A 22,450-nucleotide genomic window follows, 5' to 3' on the forward strand; every position below is an offset into this window, starting at 1 on the left:
TGGCGTGCGAGATTTGCATCTCACACTCCGCCCCGCAGCGCGGGTATAAATACGGAAGTGGATGCACGCACCATTTGCTTTTCGCTGAGGAGCCGAGCGTAACTCGGAGTCAGCGGTGGTCCAGCGGTAGTGGCAAGGGGACTATTGTGTGCATACGCAACCAGGACGTTCCCTTTCAGTCGATAACGTCGGACGTAGTCGACGCCGACTGAAATGGGATCAACCATTGAACACGCCACTAACGCTGCCACCTTCCAGTGCCTAGACAAAAGCCTTCTGATCCTCCCGACGTTCTAGCGGAAAAGGACAGGGCTTAGGCCAGGAAGTCGCTGCTGTTCCACAAGACCCACTCAGTTAGACTTGGTAACACTGGGAAAGCGTGCCCAACATTGGAAGGAAGGGACGCTGCGGAAGCCCAACCAACCCGAAAGGGGGGGGGAAATACACATATGAACTGGGCGGAGGACCGGGCAGTATAACATATGGAATGTCACTGGGGTGGCTCCAGCCTAGAGAGGGGGGAGACACACCAATTTACAGTGACGGCAGGACTCTGCCAAGGGTAAGACACGGGCTCACCTTGGGGAGCCGTATCGTGGAAGAATACACATATGGGGTCGCCGTAGGGACCGCAACATATGGACCCAGCCTAACACGGGTTCCACACTGCATACGAGTGGTAGGCCTAACACCAGACGTTCCGCCACGTCCGACGTTGGGGGGGGGTACGGAGGAGCTCAACAGGTTCCGGACAAGGGAATTCCACCGGAGCGAAATGGCGCACGTATCCGGTCCGTAAGAGGGGAATGGCGCAGCAAGCCGACACTGAACCAGGGCTCACGGTGTTACTGGCTTCTATGAGAAGAGAGCACACGGGAAGCAACCGGCTCGACATGTAGGCTATAGAATCTAGCAAACGTATTAGGTGTCGCCCAGCCCGCAGCTCTACAGACATCTGTCAGCGAGGCACCCTGCGCCAACGCCCAAGAAGCGGCAACACTCCTTGTGGAGTGAGCTCGCAGTCCGGGGGGACAGGGTTCACCTTGGGACTCATACGCCAAGATGATGGCATCCACTATCCAGTGGGCCAACCTCTGCTTGGAGACAGCCTTTCCCTTCCGCTGACCTCCATAACAGACGAAGAGCTGCTCTGAGGTCCTAAAGCTTTGCGTTCTGTCCACGTACAAGCGCAGGGCGCGAACGGGGCAGAGAAAAGCCAGGGCTGGGTCTGCCTCCTCCGGGGGCAGCGCTTGCAGGTTCACCACCTGGTCCCGAAAGGGGGTGGTAGGAACCTTGGGCACATATCCAGGCCGGGGTCTCAGGATAACGTGAGAGTTAGCCGGCCCGAATTCCAGGCACGATTCGCTGACCGAAAATGCGTGCAGGTCCCCTACCCTCTTGATGGAGGCCAAAGCAAGTAGGAGAACTGTCTTTTGGGACAGAATTTTTAACTCTGCTACCTGCAAAGGCTCGAAGGGCGGTCTCTGCAGTGCGGTTAGCACCAGAGATAAGTCCCAAGAGGGTATAGAGGGGGGGCGAGGCGGATTCAACCTCCTCGCTCCCCTCAGGAACCTGACGATCAAGTCATGCTTCCCCAGGGATTTCCCGTCTACTGCATCGTGATGTGCGGCAATAGCGGCGACATACACTTTGAGGGTGGAGGGGGACAGCCGTCGCTCCAAAGCCTCTTGCAGGAAAGAAAGCACGGAAATGACCGAACACCTTCGGGGGTCTTCTCCTTGAGAAGCACACCACTCAACGAACAGTTTCCACTTCAGGGAGTAAGCAAGCCTCGTAGAGGGGGCTCTCGCTGACGTGATGGTATCTACGACTGCCTGTGGTAGACTACCTAGAACCTCCGCGTCCCGTCCAGGGACCACACATGGAGTCTCCAATAGTCTGGACGCGGGTGCCATATGGTGCCCCGTCCCTGAGAGAGTAGGTCCTCTCTCAGAGGAATAGGCCAGGGAGGAGCTGTCGAGAGGAGAAAAAGTTCGGGGAACCAGGTTCGGTTGGGCCAATAAGGGGCAACTAGCAAAACCTGCTCCTCTTCCTCCCTGACTTTGCACAGTAGTTGTGCAATAAGGCTCACTGGGGGAAACGCATACTTGCGGAGGCCCCGGGGCCAGCTGTGAGCCAGTGCATCCGTCTCGAGGGAATAAAACAACTGGCAATGGGACGAGTCCGGAGAGGCAAACAGATCTATCTGTGCGGCCCCGAAGTGGTCCCATATCAGCTGGACCGCCTGGGGATGGAGCCGCCATTCTCCCGAGGCCACAATCTATCGTGAGAGCTCGTCGGCGGCACGATTGAGCAGGCCAGGGATGTGAACGGCACGAAGCGACCTCAGATGCTTCTGACCCCATAGGAGGAGGTGGCGGGCGAGTTGTGACATGCGGCGGGAACGTAGACCACCTTGGCGGTTGATGTACGCAACGGCCGCAGTGCTGTCCGTCCGGACCAGTACGTGCTTGCCGAGCAGCGTCGTCCTGAGGCGTCTCAAAGCAAGGAGCACTGCTAACAACTCGAGGCAGTTGATGTGCCAATGCAGGCGGGACCCCGTCCAGGTGCCAGCTACTGCATGCCCGTTGTACGTGGCCCCCCAGCCAGTGTTGGAGGCGTCTGTGAAGACCACAGCATGCCTGGACACTTGTTCTAGGGACACACCGGCCCGGAGAAACGAAAGGTCCGACCACGGGCTGAAGGTTTGGAGGCAGGCCGCGGTGATTCTCACAGGGAGCGTGCCTCTCCGCCACGCCCACCTCGGGACTCGGTCGCGAAGCCAGTGCTGGAGTGGTCTCATATGAAGCAGGCCGAGCGGCGTAACTGCGGCTGCGGCTGCCATATGCCCCAGGAGCCTCTGAAACTGTTTCAGAAAAAACACTGTTCTGCTCTTGATAAAATTCAGGCAGTTCAGCACCGACCGGGCGCGATCCTCTGTGAGGCGCGCCGTGTGTTGGACCGAGTCCAGCTCCAAACCGAGAAAAGAGATCCTCTGCACAGGGGCGAGTTTGCTCTTCTCCCAGTTGACCTGAAGACCCAGCTGGCTGATGTGCTGGAGCAGCAAATCCCTGTGTTCGCATAACAGCTCCCGAGACTGAGCTAGTATCAGCCAGTCGTCGAGATAGTTGAGAATGCGAATGCCCTGCTCTCTCATGGGAGCGAGGGCTGCCTCCGTAACTTTCGTAAAGACACGGGGTGACAGGGCCAGCCCGAAGGGTAAGACTTTGTACTGATACGCCTGACCCTCGAACGCGAAACGCAGGAATGGCCTGTGTCGCGGCAGGATGGAGACATGAAAGTACGCGTCCTTCAGGTCGATCACTGCAAACCAATCCTGGGGACGGGCACATTGGAAGATGCGTTTCTGCGTCAGCATTCTGAACGGGAGCTTGTGAAGGGCCCGATTCAGGACTCGCAGGTCCAGGATTGGTCGTAACCCACCCCCTTTCTTGGGTATAATGAAGTACGGGCTGTAAAAGCCGGCCTTCATATCGGCTACCGACACCGGCTCTATCGCGTCCTTCGCCAGCAGGACCGCGATCTCCGCGCGCATGACAGGAGCAGATTCGCTCGACACTGAAGTGTGGCGAATGCCACTGTACCTGGGCGGACTCCGGCGGAACTGAATCGTGTAGCCGAGCCTGATGGTACGGAGGAGCCAGCCGGACGGGTTGGAGAGCACTTTCCAGGCCTCGACGAACCGAACCAGGGGGACCAAGGGTAACACAGGCATACCCGGGGTGGGGCAGCGCGGTGGAGGGCAGGGACCCGGCTCGGAAGGCCCGTGGGCGGCCCGAAGCGGGGTCTGAGTGAGCCGTGCTGCACTTACCTGTCTCCACGGGGCAACAGAGGACGGGAGAGAAGGCGGATGACCGGGTCCTCGACCGCCTCGTGTTGCGGGCTGGCGAACAAGAGGGGGCTGGGGGGAGCAAGGCTGTTCCACAGGGTCGCAAGCCGCCAGCCTCGCCCTCTTGGGACCCAGGGACGGAAAAATTCGCTCTTCTGACAATTGGGGTACCACTGGACTCCGGAGAACCAATGGTGGAACGGTAACCATCTGAAGAGTTAGTCCCCCCATCCCTGGGTGGCCTGTCTCAGGAACGTTTCTGACACTCGCCCCCTGGCTGGGCGGTGACTGAGACAGACTGGGCGGCCTGCCTGCTGCTGGTTCTACGCTGGGGCCTGGGTGAAGGCTGTTGCGGAGACCCCGCGGAACCGGAGGCAGCGGCAGGGGGGCGCCCTCGGCGACGAACGGGCGGAGGGGCTATCCCCGGCGGCAGGGTGGAGGCAACAGCGGGCCGCCGGGATAGGGTGTGTCGGGGAGCCTCCGTCCGAACCTGGGTGGCAGAGAACTGTTGGGCGCAGCTCTCCGCCACGTCGCCGAACAACCCAACCTGGGAAATTGGGGAGTCCAGGAACCGAACCTTGTCCGCATCCGCCATCTCAACCAGGCTGAGCCAACGATGGCGTTCCTGGACCACCAAAGTGGACATCGCTAGACCGACCGCACACGCCGCGACACTCGTACCCCGGAGGGCGAGGTCAGTGGCGGTGCGGAGCTCAATCACGAGCGCCCGGTCCAAACTACCCTCGTGCATGTCCATGAGTGTCTTGGCCTGGTAGACCTGCAACAACGCCAAGGCATGCAAAGAGGAAGCGGCTTGCCCGCAAGCTCTGTAAGCTCTGACCGCCAATCCTGACGCGAACTCACAGGCCCGCGAGGGGAAACAAGGATCCCCCACCCAGGATGCAGCGGCCGTTGGACATAAATGAGTCGCAACAGACCGCTCCACTGGAGGGATAGCCTCATAACCCTTCACCGCTCCTCCGACAAGGGTAGTGAGGGAGGAAGAACTACTCAAGTCGTTTTCAGCAGTAAAAGGTGTCGTCCACGACCAAGTAAGCTCTTCATGCACTTCGGGAAAGAAGGGCACTGGGGCGGCGGGCTGAGAACCAGCACGGCCCGCCCCGAGATACCAATCATCCAACCGAGACTGAACAGGACACGGTGGAGGGTTCCACTCGAGCCCGACAGCCTCGGCGGCCCGTTTCAGCATAGCTGATAACTCTGGATCCGGCTCGGGCAACATTGAACTCCCGGAGGGAGACAACGCAGCCGAGTCGTCATCTCCAGACATCAGCTCACCCTCCGATGCTGCAATCGACATCCTGTCCCCCAGGGGAGCCCCGAGTGAAACCGCTGGCCCACCCATTACAGATGGACCAGCAGATAACACCGGAGGCTCCAATGGTAGCAGTGGAAGGGAGGGGTGAGGAGCCCACAGGGAATGGTTACCGGGCGGGACATCAAACACTACCCTCCGGTCACCCATCCCATGCAGCACCCGGGGGTGGGGCATGGCAATGGGGACTCGCTCTCCGCGGACGAAGGTGAGTCTCGGCCCTCAACACTGCGACAGTCATGTTCCCACAGTGAAAACATGAGCTGTCCACAAAAGCTGCCTCAGCGTGCTGTAAGCCCAAACACGTGATACAACAATTGTGACCATCAGAGAGAGACAGGGAACGACCGCACCCAGAAACGCACGGGCGGAATGACATCTTGAAAAAGACGCAAACGCACCCGTGTTGCTCTTTTAGGAAGTGAAAACCTCTCACCAGTGCCGGAGCACACAGGGGAATGACCGCGGCAACACTGACACAGGAATGGTGCACCCTGTGCCAGTGAAGCACTCACTTTCTCGCCCTCAACCGACCGTCAGACAAACAAACGCAAACAGAAATTTGGTTGCTGTGAAAACAGCAGTTGAGAGCTTGAAGCTCGCGATCACCGCTGCACTCGCGCTGTAACCACCGACACCAGGAGAGACTTCCCAAAGAAGCGCCGACACACTCGCTCGTTGTACAACAACACTCTTCAGATCCAGACATGAAGCTCGGCTCCGAAGCGAAAGGCAAATGGTGCGTGCATCCACTTCCGTATTTATACCCGCGCTGCGGGGCGGAGTGTGAGATGCAAATCTCGCACGCCAATGTGTATTGGCTCGTTCAATAATACTCGAAGACGATAGGCTCCCTAGCGTGATCCCATTTCAGTCGGCGTCGACTACGTCCGACGTTATCGACTGAAAGGGAACTTATAGTGACAGTTATGTCTTAATTTGTGTCAGGAGTTATGTAATCAAAAAATTAGTCGATACCTTTAATATGAATTATGAGCGTCAGCCGGTCTCATTCAGAAAAAAACTCCTTTGAGGTCGTCATGAAAGCGCTTCACAAAACAACGTCCCTCAGGGCTTTTAGCTCAAAAATGTGCAGATTTGGAGAAATATTGATAGATTCTTATAGGTTTACATCAGATTTATATAGACAGGAATAATATTTATTGAATTTATACCCAAATGGGTCGATGTAATCATTACGAGCGCTGGATACTCTGATGTACTGTGTTTTCAATCCATACTGGCAGCCTGAGGGCGCCGTGTGCACATGCAGTCCATATATGGAACACACGAAGAAGAGCCATAATCATGTGACATCCCAGTAAGTCCCTGGCAAGCGTGCCGCACAAGCCCTGAAAAGTGAAGCCAAAACGTTTCGATCGCCCCCCGGTGGCCGGTCCTAGTATAGCTCATAAACCCCGCCTCCCCATGTTATTTAATGGGACATGAGACCAACTAAACAATTAAATTACACTTCACGTATCTTTTTTCCAAAGATAGTTTCTGTCATTCACTGTAGTTTTTATCACACCGATGTAATTTCAAGTGTTGGTTTTTAAAATAAGTTTGTTTTTAGTTTGTTATTTAATGCCTTAAAAACGGCGCTGTGGCGTCATGATTGACAGCTGTGATTGACAGGTTCTCTTAGCGAAATAATCACTGAAGCAACAACAGACTTTTTTCCGGGATCTTTAGAGGACTGATGAGATCGGAGCTTTAAATTTAATATCTAAATTTCTATAATTAATTATTTCACACCGACATAATGGGTTGTTCTGCAGCAGAGGCGTGTGCTTGTGATTGATCCAGCGAGAGTGAGGGCAGGACGTTGATTTTGCGGCTTTACTTCCTACTCACTACTGCGCATGTCTGGTCCCGAAATCGCAACTGCGCAGACTCAAGTCCCAAGATGTCAGCGCCATATCGGGACAATGGCGGCTTCACTTCTCGCCAATGGAAGAGGGCGAAGGGGCGTCGTCCATCTTTTTTTACAGTCTATGGTCCCTGGCATAAACAAAGCTTCCAGAGATCGCTGTAAAATGCAGATAAAGACGTTTTGAAGACAATAAAAATGATTGCAATGATATTTAATTTACCTGTGTTCTTCGAGCCATGTCAGGTATTTTCATAATAAAATATTATATTTATAATGTAATGCTAATCGATATAGACTTTATCATTGTGCAGAATACTATAAAATAATATATTTTCTGTCTGATTTTTTTTTATCTGAAGCCAAATCAGATCACAGAAGGTTATTTAAAACACTCGACTTGCGCTATAAAGTAAGTTTGGAGCACAAACATGGTTTTAATCTCATAAATTGTCGTGTATTGATGTTGTGCTAAGCTAACATGCTAGCTAGGCCTAGGTGCACCTGCCACCTAGCTGTTATTTTTATGATTTTTTCTAAATAGGAATGCTTACTGAAATGTTTCTTTTTTCAAGAAGTCATTTGATACAGTTTCAAATGTGAAGTGAGAACTTTGAAAAAAGAAATTAGGGATTAAAACAGCGTGAATAGCCAGTCGTTAGTAATTATAATGAAGACAAAAGAAAAACATATTTAGAGCCATAACCAGTCCGGATAGGTGTGAATGTGTGCAGGGGAGACTGAGACTGAATGGGGCTCGTTTGCACCACAAAACAATAGAGACAATAGACTGAATAGATGCTTAGAACATGACAATAAACATCAGTTTGCATTTTAGAGTCTAATCAAAATAAAGTCATATGACATGGTCTTGAAAAACATTTAACTAAATACAGAGTTTTAGACTTGTCATCTTCAGATTTTAAATATAACATGGTCAGACATGTGGCTTTAGCTGCAGTGCATTCATAGATTGATACAATGCCAACTTCAATATTATTTTTATGAAGATATTTCATAAAAAATAAATTTTACAAAACTTTAATAACTTTACAAAACTTTGAAGCTTCTTATAACTATTTTTTTCATTATGACAATAATTAATTCTACATTTACAATAAACTGCCAGGTTCCAGCTTTCAAACGAGATCATACTTGTGCTTTTAGTACAAAGGGTTCATGGACTGTATGTGTTTTAGTTTGGGTATGCCATTTCTGGGGATTTTTCAAAAGTGGGGTTGTAGGCTAACAGGTTAAATATTTTCTTCTCAGCCATGTTAACAATTGTCTGAGAGCGAAATCTCCTCCCATCCGTCCCACTATTCCCAGGGAGTTAAAGTGTGGAGCCTGCATTCAAGGGTACACAGGGGCGCTGCTGAACTCGTAGACTATGCGAGCACATGCAATTGGACAATAAAACATCCCTACAACTTCTGAATGTGAACAGCTGTTTTACTGTCACATAAGAAGTGCTATTTTAACATCAGTGTAAACCACAGGGTTTAGGGTTTCAGGAAGGCCTACATTAGGTTTATTTAACAACAGAAACTGAATAATCAACTGTAAAAATAAAACTCTGCTTGGTTTTCACTGTATGAATTATATATAAATATATATAATCTTATCAAAACTACAAAAGTTATTCAGCCAAGAGCAGTGAGTGATTTTCTCTGTGTCTTTTGTCCGTGACCTCAGTTATTGCAAGCTGTTGCGATATGCATATTGTGATATATACATTTGTGATATTTGATCATTTTGTCCTACTAATTAGCAAATCCATGTGATTGGAACACAAATACAGAGGAGGTTTTACTTTCTGAACCTGGACTTTACACCTCTGCTTTTAATTATCATTAGGTCATGTTGAATTAAGTATTAATTCAGTTATTAGTACATGATTATTCATATACCCTTATTGTAAAGCGTTACCGGAAAAAGACTGTATGATTTGAATCTTCTGCTTGTTATGCTGGTATGGTTTATGGTTTAATTTATTAATAAATATCATAATGATCACTGAGATATACTGTGTTTCAGGTATCAGTGGAGTGGATGATGATCATGTGTTCATCAGTTCTGGTGTAAATGTGCGTCTGTCCTGTAATAATGCTCTTTCTGACTGCAAATCAACTACATGGCTCTACAGCAGATTCAGTCATTCAACAGTTGAACTGATTACTGGAGGGATAAAGAATAAAGACACAGAGAGACATGAGAGACTGAGTCTGGAGTCTGACTGCTCTCTGAACATCAATAATGTCACAGAAGAAGATTATGGATTATACATCTGCAGACAATATGTGAATGGACAACAAGGACCTGATGCTGATGTTTATCTGCATGTTCTTCATGGTAAGTTTATGATTATGTGGTCAATTTACTGTAAAATTCTTCCTTTAAACTGTGAATGATTGAAGAATCAGTGATTTGTGTCTTGTGTTCAGTTTCAGTGTCTCCATCATCATCATCATCTTCATCCTCACAGACTGAGATCAGTCCAGGCCGCTCTGTGACTCTCTCCTGTCAGTTGTATTTAGGTACTGTATTCTCCTGTGATGATCGGGTCAGTTCTGCGGGAGTTGAGCTGTTGTGGGTGAATCAGGCTGGTGTTGATCTGAAGACAGACTCCAGATATCAGATATTATCATCACATCAACATCACTGTATCATCACTCTGACTACAACACTCCTGAATGAAGATAACAACAGAGAGTGGAGATGTCAGCTTACTCACAGAAATCAACTCCAGACCTCAGTCACACACACTGTCAAGTATTCAGGTGAGAAAACACTCTTTTCTGACAGATTTGTGAAAACTTTCACAGACTGGATCTACTCTTTCTGATGACTTCATACGTTTGGCAATTGTAAAATATTAGTCGTCAAAGTCATAAACTGCATAAAAATCCTTATAATTCCCAATATATTTCTTACATGATAAATTGCATAAATCAGAAGAGTCTATTAAAGCCTAGTATGACCCATGTAGGAGTTCAGTTATAGGAATTATAAGGCTTAATAATGTCATTCATTCAGGAAAGCTGAAGGTTTATGGGAAGCAGCTCAACTGTGTTTCACTCTCATATAAACCAGGAATAAATGATACAGTAACATCTCTCTTCTCAACTACTGACACTGTAAGCTGTGATGATTGAACACAAACTGCATGTCATGTTATGATCAATGTGTAAATATGATGTTAATGTCCTACAGGTGATGCGTCTGAACATTCATCTTCTGCAGCTCCAGTCGCTTCAACAACACTGACTCCAGTCAGAAGCTCAAACTCTGAGAAGAAATCAAGCCCAACTACAGCAGCCGCTCCTACACAAGGTTCATGATCACATGATCACTGTCACACATCATCACTCTCGCTTCAGTGCTTTACACTGGCTCTCACAGACTGGTTTATCGTCACAATTTGATCCCACCACAATAAAATCAGCCTGATAATTCCATGAATTCCATATAATTTCAGTATTGAAACCACAAAGGATATTATGTTCATGCATTCAAATATGATATATTTCTATTTCCATCTTCTTTTTAATAGTTTTAACATCAGCTACAGCAACAGCACTGACTCCAGACACCACAGCAAACTCTCTGGATCCAGGTGTGTATGAACATCATCCTCATTTGACCGACTCATGGAGTTTTCTAGAATCAGTTTCTGATCACACATTATACTTTCTGTTGTCTGATGCAAAACATTATAAATATTATCCATCTAGTGTATCTCACGCCATCCCATGATAAATTAATAAAATCATAGTGAGGATTTATTTTTGTAAAATAAATGCCTTGACATTCTCTTCATGCATTAGAATATGACATATTTCTATTTCCATCTTGTTTTTAATAGTTGTAACTACAACTACATCAACTACAGCAACAGCACTTCCCACAGCAAACTCTCTGACTCCAGGTGTGTATGAACATCATCCTCATTTGACCGACTCATGGAGTTTTCTAGAATTAGTTTCTGAATCCTCTCTGGAGTTGTTCGAACAGCTGATCTCAAATTTAGATTTGTCATTAACCCTCTGGGGTCTGAGGTGTTTTCTGGGTCCTGGAGGTGTTCTGACATACAACTTCATTGATAAAATCATCCCGACATGCGCTGGTTCTTCCCGGCTTAACCCAAAACCGACGCTCCATGTACGGTCGATTCCGCCGCTGCACACGGGAACTGTCACAGATCGCTGGAATAATAGCTTGCCTCCGGCGCATATAGGCAGTTATAGCATTGTGAAATGCAGAATTTACTTGCACTAATGTAACTGGTAGTCCAGGCTGTTGTTGTGCGTTTTCTTCCATTGTATGACATCCAATCAGAGAGCCGAGCGTGAGCCTCTGCATCATCGTTTCTAAAGTCCTCCGTTTTGACCCGTCTACACTAAAACACCCATTGGAGATCCAAAACGCAAAACGGGGTCGGCAGCGTTTCTAAACTTCTCCGTTTTAGGTCTTCGTTTTTGCAGTTTTAGTGTGGACGGGAGGTGCAAACGTAGCAAAAGGTCTGCGTTTCTAAACTAAAACGTAGAAGTGTGGATGGGGCCTCAAACTCAGATAGCCTGTGGGGGGTTGGAGGGACATTTCAGTGTGTGCAGGACAATAGCTGTTAATGTTCCTCTTTCATATGGAGAGTGTCGGATAGCCAGCCTGATGAGCAAAGGCAAAATTATTTTAAGCATAAATCTCTCGATGTGTCCAAATGTAGGCCCTATATCTTATTCAATTATAAATATTGTAGTTTATTTATTGTAGCATATATAAAAAATTTTTTCACACACAATTTAAATTGAAGTGTTCAATCCAGTTGTTTCAACTGTTTTTTTTTTTAGAGTTTTAGAATGTTTGAGCAGTGATTGTCAACAATCTGGCATTATCTAAACATGAACTGTTGACGACGCGTTCATGCCAAGAAAAGAATGGGAGTGATCAGCAGATACGGACAGGGCCGGCCCTGGCCAATTTGCTGCCCTAAGCGAGATTTTACCTGGTGCCCCATGCATCACAGCCCATTTCACCCTGTCATTGTGTTCATGATTAGTTATCCTATATATGTATATGTATATATATATATATATATATATATATATATATATACACACACACACACATTACAGCCTAAACACAAATAGCAAGAGCATTACACCTAGCATTCAAGTCAAGTCCCATTTATTTTTATAGCGCTTTTTACAATATAGATTATTTCAAGGCAGATTTACAGCTTTATAGTTTTGTTGCGTTTATAATTTTGTTCAGTATATATAGCCGCTCTGGATAAAACAGTGATGTCATCGTCCAAATGTCATTCATGCACAAACTATTCATTGAGCGCTAGCCAAAGTATTTGTTTTGAAGTTGATGGCAGCAATCTTCCACTAAACTATGGCACGTTTCATGTTTTTACCATGAATGAAATTGCGAAATGTCTTCTTTAATGTTAATTTCACATAAAACATGGCTACTTTTAATAAACCTGTAGCCTATATAAATATCATTAATAATTTTGGCAAATAAATTTAAAAAATGCCATATATCCCCCTCAAAACTGCACAACTGTAGAGTAAAACATGAATTAATAAAAGTGATAGTGAATGCGTCTAAAAAAAATAACTGCCATTAAATTATATATCTTACTACTATGCAATTAGATAAACTGTTCATTCATTACATTACCTCTGTCTTTATCCCCTTTTATCCTCTTCTCTTCCGTTTGGCTCTGTATCTATTGCAGACTATAATGCTAATTTAAAATATGTCATGTAAATTTGGCCATCCGTCACAATCAGGTAACTTTCACCATGTCTAGATCTGGCACGAGCTGCCAGGCCCGTTTCTACGGGGTGCTTGAGTGTGTTAAGGGCCCTCAAACGAAAGAAATGCTGTCTACATTGGATGCAGCGAGGGGCGACGCTACACAACAAATTACCAAGAGTAAACTGATCACGCGTTTAAAAAAGTTTCTGACGCACTTCAAGCACTCGCTGGGCGGGGGAAGATTGATGCGCAATAAAGTGATTGATGCCCAGGTCGGGGGACTTAGTTACGTTTTTGTGGAGTTTTTTTGCTTTATTTTGTAGTATTTTGAATTAATGTTTTTAAAATAATATTAGTAAAAAAATAAAAAAAAAAAATAAAAAAATTCACTCGTTCACTCATTTTGGCGCCCCTATTGAGTGGCGCCCCTAGCATTTGCCTATTCCGCCTATGCCACGGGCCGGCCCTGGATACAGAGCTCTTTAATTCGCGATCAATTTTATTGTAAGGTGAATTCAACAAGGCATGCTGTGTCTTTGAAGCAACAAAGGCTAAATAATTGGTTACTGTATTTTGTTTGCGATTTGTATGGATGACACGCAGCGACACATACAGTATTATCAGCTGTATGATGTGTTTTTACCCTGAAATGTTTAATTTCGAGAGAGACCCGGCGCGAGAGAGAGAGGGAAAGAAAAACGCATGTTTTTAATTTATGTTGCTTTGGACTACTCTTTTTGTACTGTTTTAATTGTTTAATTTAGCTGCAATTTCTTTGGCAATACAAATTTAAAATGTCGCAAGAATAAGATTCTGCGTTTCTTATTTTGCATCGCAAAGGAAATAATCTCTAAACTCGATGCAGCTGTTTTAAATAAAAAAACTGTCAAGACACTTTATTTAAACCTTGAAATGTTCGATGGGGTTTCAAACTTAAGTAGTTTTAGTGTTTTTTACACAATAATTTAGTAGACTAAAGACAAGCTTCTTCATTCTCATTTTCATTTTCTGACGCGGTCGGCTGACAATCTTCCTTTATCAGTTTTGTTGTCTGTGCAGCGGCTCTACAGAAATGTAGCAAATTTATGTTGTAATTTGCCATTGCTAATTAAACAAAACGCTTGACTTTAAATAAATAAACAGCCAATAAACTCGCTAATAAACAGTTAAGCATCAAGAACGGTAAAACATTAATGTTGTCGGCAGTATTGTGGGTAACGCGTTATAAAGTAACGCGTTAGAGTACTCTAATTACCTTTTTCGTGATATGTGTAACTCAACGCGTTAGTTTTGTGCGTTAAGTAATCAGTAACTTCGTTATTTTTTAAAAAAAGTAATCCGTTATTTTAAGGAAAGGAAAATCCCGACTGCAGCCTGTTTTTGGTCCGACAGTAGTATGCCTAGGTCTACTGTGCCACCTGCGGATGTATCAGCGGAGCCGAAGCGCTGTAATCATAAAGTCAATGGCTGTGATACGTCTGTGCCCTGGCCTGCTCCCCCCATAGACATGATGTCTATGCTCCCCCTGCGTGTGTGTGCGTGTGTGTGTGTGTGTTTTTTTTTAACTCCCGGCAAGATGGCAGAGAGGACAGCGTTTGCAGTATGGAAGTATGCACATTATTTTCAATTTGTCAACGAAAACGAAAATAACTTATCGGTGACGTTGGACACTGAAATTGCTGAGAATTTTAAGTCAGGTGTCGAGATCGATATGTTGAACAAGTTCCCCAAGATCAAGACAGTGTTTCTGCGCTTCAATACCCCACCACCCTCCAGCGCACCCGTGGAGAGACTTTTCAGCCTCGGGAGTCTCGTTCTTACTCCCAGGAGAAATCGACTGTCGGACAAACGTTTCGAAATTCTGCTTCTTCTACGTTTTAATCACTACTTTGAAGAGTAAATGTAAGAGGAGAGGACTATGTTAAAGCAATTTTAGGTGAGTCACAAACGTTGTTACACTTTATTCATATTTAGTTCGGCTATTAAGCGATTTGTCATTTGCCTGTGTGGCAGTGAATGATTTTATTCGGTTTGTAATAATTTTTGTTTGACAGACAGCTGTTAATTTCTGTTAGATCGTTGACTGGTTGTTAATTTCTAACTGCAATAGAGTTAAAGAAAAACTAACTGCATTAAAGAAAAACTCTAACTGCATTAGAGTTAAAGAAAAAATCAGGAGTTATCTTGTTGCATGGTGCTCATAGGCTACCCGGGCTGGGAAGGTGTGAATTTTGATTAATATGTTCTGTGATAATAAATAAATAAAACGCTATGTGGAATATCCTATTGATGACTGTCTTTCCTGTTATTGTTATCCCGCAGTGTTAATTTAGTCGGATGACTGACGTTATTCATTGCCAGGAGTCACGACTTCTAGGTGCATTTAAAGTGGGCCGTGTCTGTCAATTAAGCTGCAGCATGTGTGAGGCTCTGCAAACGGCTTTTAATTTTTGGTAACGCATGAGTACTCTAACGCGTTACTTTTATGAATAGATAACGCTATAACGTAACTGATTACTTTTAATTGATGGGAACTTTGTAACCTAATTAACTACTTTCCAAAGTAACTATACCCAACACTGGTTGTCAGGCAAACATCGGTTAACAGAAAGTATGCTCCATTGAGATTCGATTTCGGGTCGCTTCAGGTTCCGAGAGGAACATGTCGTTGCGTTGACTACAGAGCTACCGTCTGAACGCTGTTCAGTCATCGTCTTATGCTCTTGCAAAGCCTCATTGATGTAGCCTAATATGTTTCTATTGCAATGTTTTTAAGTTTTCATTATTTATTCAATTTAATTTCAGTAATTTTAGTATTGTGAATATTCATTATTTTAACTACGTTTCCCTTAAATTCATCTGCTACCAGCTTTCAAACGCTCTGAATGAGCCGCGGCGCGGCGGCAGATTACGCAATAGAGAGAATAAACGGACACTATTCAAAGTCTGTGATTGTAGCGCCTCTTAGCGGTAAAAGGCAGCAAATACACCCCAAATTTTACGACGGTGGTAAAAGTATTATTCTGGTTGTACACCTACTGTATCAATTTCAATATCAATTTCTATAAAATCATCATCACAAGCATCAATTTACTTGCAGTGATTGTGATTGTTGCTGCCGCTTCATTCGCTCTTCTCCTTCTGGCTCTTATTCTCTGTGTGATTCGTAAAAAAAGAGCAGGTGAGTTTTTCATATTTTGTAACAACAGACAAAAACAACTGATAATATAAATAAGTAATTGAGACAAATGTATTTCTCTTATGAAGAGTAATCAGTGAGTTAACAAAATAATGTTCTACAACACTAGAATTCTTCTAGACTCTTTTAAAAATGATTGTCATCTGCATTAAAGACTGTTTGTGTGTTTCATCATAAACTTTCCGTGACATTATGTTTCAGGGAACAGAAGAGGGACTGGTGACTCTGTGGTAAGTATTAATAACCATGAGTTATTAATGTCTATAAGGACTGACCCTGAAATATGACACTCTTATTAGTCAGATTAGAAAATGTCAGGGTTCTCAGCAGAAAGTTCTGTCAGTCTTGTCTTAGTTTAATATGTCTTTGTTAGTGTTGGCCAAGTGTTTTTGTTGTCCCGCCTCCTAGTTTCCAACTACACACCTTCTTTTTTAGTGTTTGAAGTGTCCTCGTCAGTCTGTGTTTGTGTGGTTGTTCACCTGTTCTTTGTCTGAGTGTGTGTTCACCTGTTCTTTGTATGTGTGTGTTCACCTATTCTTTGTCTGAGTGTGTGTTCACCTGTTCTTTGTCTGAGTGTGTGTTCACCTGTTCTTTGTCTGAGTGTGTGCTCACCTGTTCTTTGTCTGAGTGTGTTCACCTGTTCTTTGTCTGAGTGTGTGTTCACCTGTTATTAGTCTGAGTGTGTGTTCACCTGTTCTTTATCTGAGTGTGTGTTCACCTGTTCTTTGTCTGTGTGTCACCTGTTCTTTGTCTGAGTGTCTGTTCACCTGTTCTTTGTCTGAGTGTCTGTTCACCTGTTCTTTGAATGTATTCACCTGTTCTTTGTGTGAGTGTGTTCACCGGTTCTTTGTGTGAGTGTGTTCACCTGTTCTTTGTCTGAGTGTGTGTTCACCCGTTCTTTGTCTGTGTATTCACCTGTTCCCTTTCAGTCGATAACGTCGGACGTAGTCGACGTCGACTGAATGGGGATCGCGTCAGAGAGCCTATCATATTTGAGTACAATTGAACGAGCCAATGTAATTGGCATGCGAGATTCGCATCACACACTCCGCCCCCCCGGCGCGGGTATAAATACGGAAGTGGATGCACGCACTAGTTGCCTTTCGCTTCGGAGCCAATCGTTTGATGTCTCTGAGAGTGCTGTTGTTTACAACGAGTGAGTGTGTCGGTGTTTACATTTACATTTATTCATTTAGCTGACGCTTTTATCCAAAGCGACTTACAATTGCTATATATGTCAGAGGTGGCATGCCTCTGGAGCAACTAGGGGTTAAGTGTCTTGCTCAGGGACACATTGGTGTCTCACAGTGGATTCGAACCCGGGTCTCTCACACCAAAGGCATGTGTCTTATCCATTGTGCCATCACCACCCCATGGTATTGGCACGGTGTTCTATAGGAAGACTCTCTCAGTGCTGTTGTTCTACAGCGCGAGTGCAGCGGTGATCGCGAGCTTTGAGCTCTCAACTGCTGTTTTAACAGCAACAAATTTCTAAATGTTTGTGTGTGTTGACGGCTGGTTAGAGAGCGGAAAAGTGAGTGCTTCACTGTTTCAGTTCTCTGTTCAGTGTTGCCGCGGTCATTCCCCTGTGTGCTCTGGCACTGGTGACGGTCCTATTTTCTGAAAGAGCAACACGGGTGCGTTTGCGTCTTTTTCAAGATGTCATTCCACCTGTGCATTTCTGGATGCGATCGTTCCCTTTTCCTCTATGACGGTCACAATTGTTGCATCACGTGTTTGGGCTGTATGTTTATATGTATATAAATATGTATGCATATGTGCTTATATGTTCAGGATGCTGAGGCAGCTTTTGTGGACGGTTCATGTTCTCATTGCGGGAATATGACTGTCGCGGTGTTGAGATCGAGACTCGCCCTTCGTCCGCGAAGTGCGAGTCCCCATTACCATGCCCCACCCCCGGGTGCCGTGTGGGGTGGGTGATCGGAGGATAGTGATGGATGTCTCGCCCGGTAACCATTCCCTGTGGGCTCCTCACTCCTCCATCACACCGCAGCCGATGGAATTCCTGTTGAGCATACTGGTCCCTCTGTAATGGACTGATCAGCTGTTTCAATGGGGGTTCCCCCTGAGGATAAGATGTCGATAGCAGCATCGGAGGGTGAGCTGGCCTCTGGAAATGACGACTTGGCTGTGTTATCTCCCTCTGGGAGTGTAACGTTGCCCAAGCCAGATCCAGAAATGTCAGCTATGCTGAATAGGGGCCGCCGAGGCTGCCGCGCTCGAGGGGAACCTCCACCGTGTCCCGTTCAGTCTCGGTTGGAATCAGGAGTTTGGTATCTTGGGGCGGGCCGCGCTGGTTCTCAGCTCGCCGCCCCAGTGCCTTTCTTTCCCGAAATGCATGGAGAGCATAACCCTAACCCTAACCCTAACCCAGGTGGTGAACAGCATCTTTCTCTGCCAGAAACTGCCTGAATAGCTTTTCCCCCTCACTACTAGTTCTCTGCTGCTCAAGCGCAGACGGAGGTAATCCGGCACATCCTGCCCGGCGGCCAGCTGCTGCCTCCACCCGCCGCCGGTGGCAGCTCCTCCGCCTGCTCGTCACCGAGGACGTGCTCCGGCCGCCGCTCCTGCTGGGCCTCCGCGGCAGCCTCCACCCAGGCCTCAGCATGGAGCTGGCCTCAGTAGAGACGCCCAGCCCGGCAAGCGACAGTGAAAGCATTCTGGATCGGGCCGCCCAGGGATGTATGAGATGCTCTTGGAGCTGGCACGATCACTACCTCCTCCCGGGTGAGGGCCGGGTGGAGTCTTTGTTTGTGTGTGTCTGTTCCGCCGCTGGCTCCCCCCAAAAAAAAAAAAAAAAAAGCGGAGCAAGCGGTACCCACACTTCAAAGAGAGAGCAATCTCATCTGTTCCTGGGTCCCAAGAGGGCCAGTCTGGCGGGTGTGACCCTGTATAGCCTTACACCCCTCAGCTCCCCCTTGAACGTCAGCAGGCAGCTTGGTGCGTTCGAGGACCCGGTCATCCGCCTTCTCACGCGCCCCCTGCCGCTAGTGGAGACAGGTAAGTGTTGCACAGCACACTAACACCACTCTCTTTACTTTGCTGCCCCACCTCAGGCTCAGCTATCCCGCTCAAGTCAGTGATAATCATCACATTAGGTGTTGAGCAGACGTGCTCCTGAAAATCCAGTGATATTCATCACACCGAGTGTTGAGCGCTGCTTCTGACTTGTGCGTGCTTATCTTATCCTGCTGGCGAAGGATTTGATATAGCCGCTCCTCCAGCCGGTACGTAGGCCAGTTGTAAACTCATTCTTCGTGCTACTAGGTGGTGGGTCGTGACCATCTTGGCCCAAGATTGGTCTGCAGCTCCGACATTACAGGGTGCTTCAGATCTCTACCTTCCGCACCGCAGGCCATCCTGTGTGTTGCGTGTAAGGGTTGGAGTATCAGTACAGAGACCTTCCCTTCTAGTGCTCCAGAACCCGTTGGGTCTTCAGGTCAACTGGGAGAGAGTAATCTCGCCCACGGGCTGAGTATCTCTTTTTCAGTTTTGGAGATGGACTCGGTCTAACACGTCTATCCAATGAGAATGTTTTCAGCTGGTGTTTGAAGTGAGAAAGCGTCCCACTGAAAGAACTTTTAGAGGCTCATGGGGTATATGGTAGATGCAGCCATTGGCTTCCTCCATATATGACCGCTTCAGCGCTAGCTTCATGATCGAGTCCCGAGGTGACCGTGGCAGAGCAGCTCACCCTGTGTGACTATAGTCATCCCGGTCTGCTGCCAAACCCTCTTCAACTGAGGGGCCATGTATAAAGGGCGTGTTTTAACGGGGGCCAGGGCGACCCTCGACTACACGGGCATATGTGCCTTGAGTTGTTGGACATTGCGACCGTTGCTTAAGCTTCCCTTGCATGTCACGACTCACCCGTCACCTACTCCTTGGAGTCTGAAGCCTCTGAGGACGCTTTGTTCTACTATTTCCGCTCTACACAGTCGTGCCGCCAACGAGCCACATGACAGTTAGAGCCAGGGTGAGTAGAGACTCCATCCCCTGGGGTCCAGCTGGGTCATGACCACTCCAGAGCCGCCCAGTTGCCTCTCCGGTTTCGTCTCCTTGCCAGTGTTGTCTGAGCGGTCTACCCTTGGACAGACACTAGCTCTCAGCTGCCCCAGGGGCCTGCAGAAATAAGTTTCCCCAGAGAGCCTCCTAAAAGCGACTGCGACTCAGGGTCGTCTGGCGCCTGCTCAAGTCAGTAAATTCTTCACATGTCATGTTGAGCAGAAATGCTCCTGAAACTCAGTGTAGTTCATCGCACTCAGGTGTTGAGCAGCAATGCTCCTGTAGCTCAGTGAATTCATCACACTCAGGTGTTGAGCAGAAATGCTCCTGAAGCTCAGTGAATCCTTTCACACTCAGTGTTGAGCAGAAATGCTCCTGTTGCTCAGTGAAGTTCTTCGTACTCAAGTGTTGAGCAGAGATGCTCCTGTAGCTCAGTGAGTTTATCACACTCAGGTGTTGAGCAGAAATGCTCCTAAGGCTCAGTGAACTTATCACACTCAAGTGCTGAGCAGAAAATGCTCCTGAAGCTCAGTGATCTTCACGTTGTGTTGAGCAATGCTCCTGTCTTTCTGCGCCCGTCGCTTGCACCTATGGTGCCAAGTCAGGAGGGAGCAGGTCTTCATAGTTGCCCCTCATTGGCCCAACTAGACCTGGTTCCCGACAGCCTTCCTGACTTCCCCTGAACACTTTTTCAGGGACGGGGCACGATGGCACCCCCGTTCTACCCCTGGAGATTCTGGGCGGTCTTACATCTGAACGCGGAGGTTCAGGTGGCTATCACAGGGACATGTGATAGGTAACATCACTTCTGCGAGCACCCCCTAGAAATGGGTAGCGTGCTTACGCCTTTAGAAGTGGAACCTAGTCGTGAAGTGCGTCTTCTCTCCAGAGGAGATCCTGAAAGCTTTCGATCACTTCAGTGCTCTCTTTCCTGCAAGATGGGTTGGAGTAGGCTGTTTTCCTTCACCCTCAAAGTGATGTTACCTCGGTGTTTAAACAACGCTCATCGTGATGCAGAAGTATGGAGAAGCACGTCCTGATCGTCAGGTTTCTGAGGAGCAAGGAAATGTAAATCCTTGCGTCCCTCTTTATCCTCTTGGGCCTTATCTCTGGTGCAACTGCACTGCAGAGACCGCCCCTGAGCCACTGCAGGCAGTGAGTTAAAAAATTCTGTTATATCAGTTCTCCTGCTCGCGTGGTCTCTAGTAGAGGGTAGGGACTTGCTCGCTTTCGGTCAACGTATTGTGCCTGGAGTTCGGGCCGGCTAACTCTCACAAGCTGAGACCCCGGCTCGGATTGTGCCCAAGGTTCCTACCTCTCCCGTAATAGGAGCGGGTGGTGAGCCTGCAAGCGCTGCCCCGGAGGAGGCAGATCCAGCCCTGGCTTTCTCTGTCTGTTTGCTTATAGCGGTTAGACGTGTACAGAACGCAAGGCATAGACCTCAGACCAGCTCTACAAATATCTGTTAGGAATTCAGCAGAGAGGGAAGGCTGTTTCCAAGCAAAGTTGGCCACTTAGTGCTTGCTTTCATTTCGGTAAAAATTCCGAGATGCAACATATCCACTTAAGTGTTGAGCTCCTCTATGATGAGTGTAAAGTGCTCCGCCTGGGCATTGACGATATGCTTTGCTAAACAGATTCTAGAGTTGGGGGCTGGACGACACCTAGTTGAACCGCTTCTTCCCGTGGGCTCCCTTCTCATGAAGCAGGTTTCACCGTGAGCCCGGTTCAAGTGTCGGCTTGCTGTGCCATTCCCCTCCTATGGACTGGATACGTGCGCCTTTCTACTCCAGTTGAGTTCCCTTAAAATTGAACCATGTTGAGTTCCTCCACACCCCTCCGACGTCGGACGTGCGGAACGTCTGGTGTTAGGCCTATCACTTGTAAGCAGTGTGGAACCTGTGTTAGGTTGGGTCCATATGTTGCGGTCCCAACGGCGACCCCATATTGTATTCTTCCACGATACGGCTCCCTACTGCGAGCCCGTGTCTTCCCTCGGCAGAGTCTCTCTGCCGTCACTGTCCGGTAAGTCTCCCCCGTCTTAGGCTGGAGCCACCCCAGTGTTATTCCATATGTTATACTGCCCGGTCATCCGCCCAGTTCATATGTGTATTTTCCACATTTACCTCCCTTCGGGTAGGATGTGCTTCCATAGCGTCACTTCCTTCCAATGTACGGGAACGCTTTCCCAGTGGTCCTGTAGGAACAGCAGTGACTTCCCTGGCCTAAGCCCTGTCCTTCCCCGCCTTAATTGCGGGGGCATCAGGAGGCTGATGCGAATCACGCACGCCAATTACATTGGCTCGTTCAATAGTACTCGAAGATGATATGCTCTCTGACGCGATCCCCATTCAGTCGACCTCGACTACGTCCTCCGTTCCCTCCTTCAGGGAACGG

At 47.4% G+C, this 22,450-nt stretch overlaps 2 protein-coding genes across 2 annotated transcripts in view; one reads left to right on the forward strand and one right to left on the reverse strand.

Moving 5' to 3' along the window:
• LOC143738532 (uncharacterized) overlaps positions 1-22,450 on the reverse strand; it is a 158,364-nt gene that overhangs the window by 66,447 nt on the left and 69,467 nt on the right. The gene's annotated exons all lie outside the window — the stretch shown is intronic.
• The window catches only part of LOC143738531 (uncharacterized), a 39,555-nt gene that overhangs the window by 9,474 nt on the left and 7,631 nt on the right, over positions 1-22,450 (forward strand). The window contains exons 3-9 of the mRNA XM_077230518.1: positions 9,097-9,411; positions 9,504-9,839; positions 10,273-10,392; positions 10,613-10,675; positions 10,925-10,987; positions 15,929-16,009; positions 16,229-16,257. Coding sequence (XP_077086633.1) covers positions 9,097-9,411; positions 9,504-9,839; positions 10,273-10,392; positions 10,613-10,675; positions 10,925-10,987; positions 15,929-16,009; positions 16,229-16,257 — 1,007 coding nt within the window. The remainder of the gene's footprint in view (positions 1-9,096; positions 9,412-9,503; positions 9,840-10,272; positions 10,393-10,612; positions 10,676-10,924; positions 10,988-15,928; positions 16,010-16,228; positions 16,258-22,450) is intronic.

Source organism: Siphateles boraxobius, unplaced genomic scaffold (assembly GCF_051911475.1).
Source record: "Siphateles boraxobius isolate OS27281-9 unplaced genomic scaffold, OSU_SipBor_1 148, whole genome shotgun sequence".
Classification (NCBI taxonomy): Eukaryota; Metazoa; Chordata; class Actinopteri; order Cypriniformes; family Leuciscidae; genus Siphateles; species Siphateles boraxobius.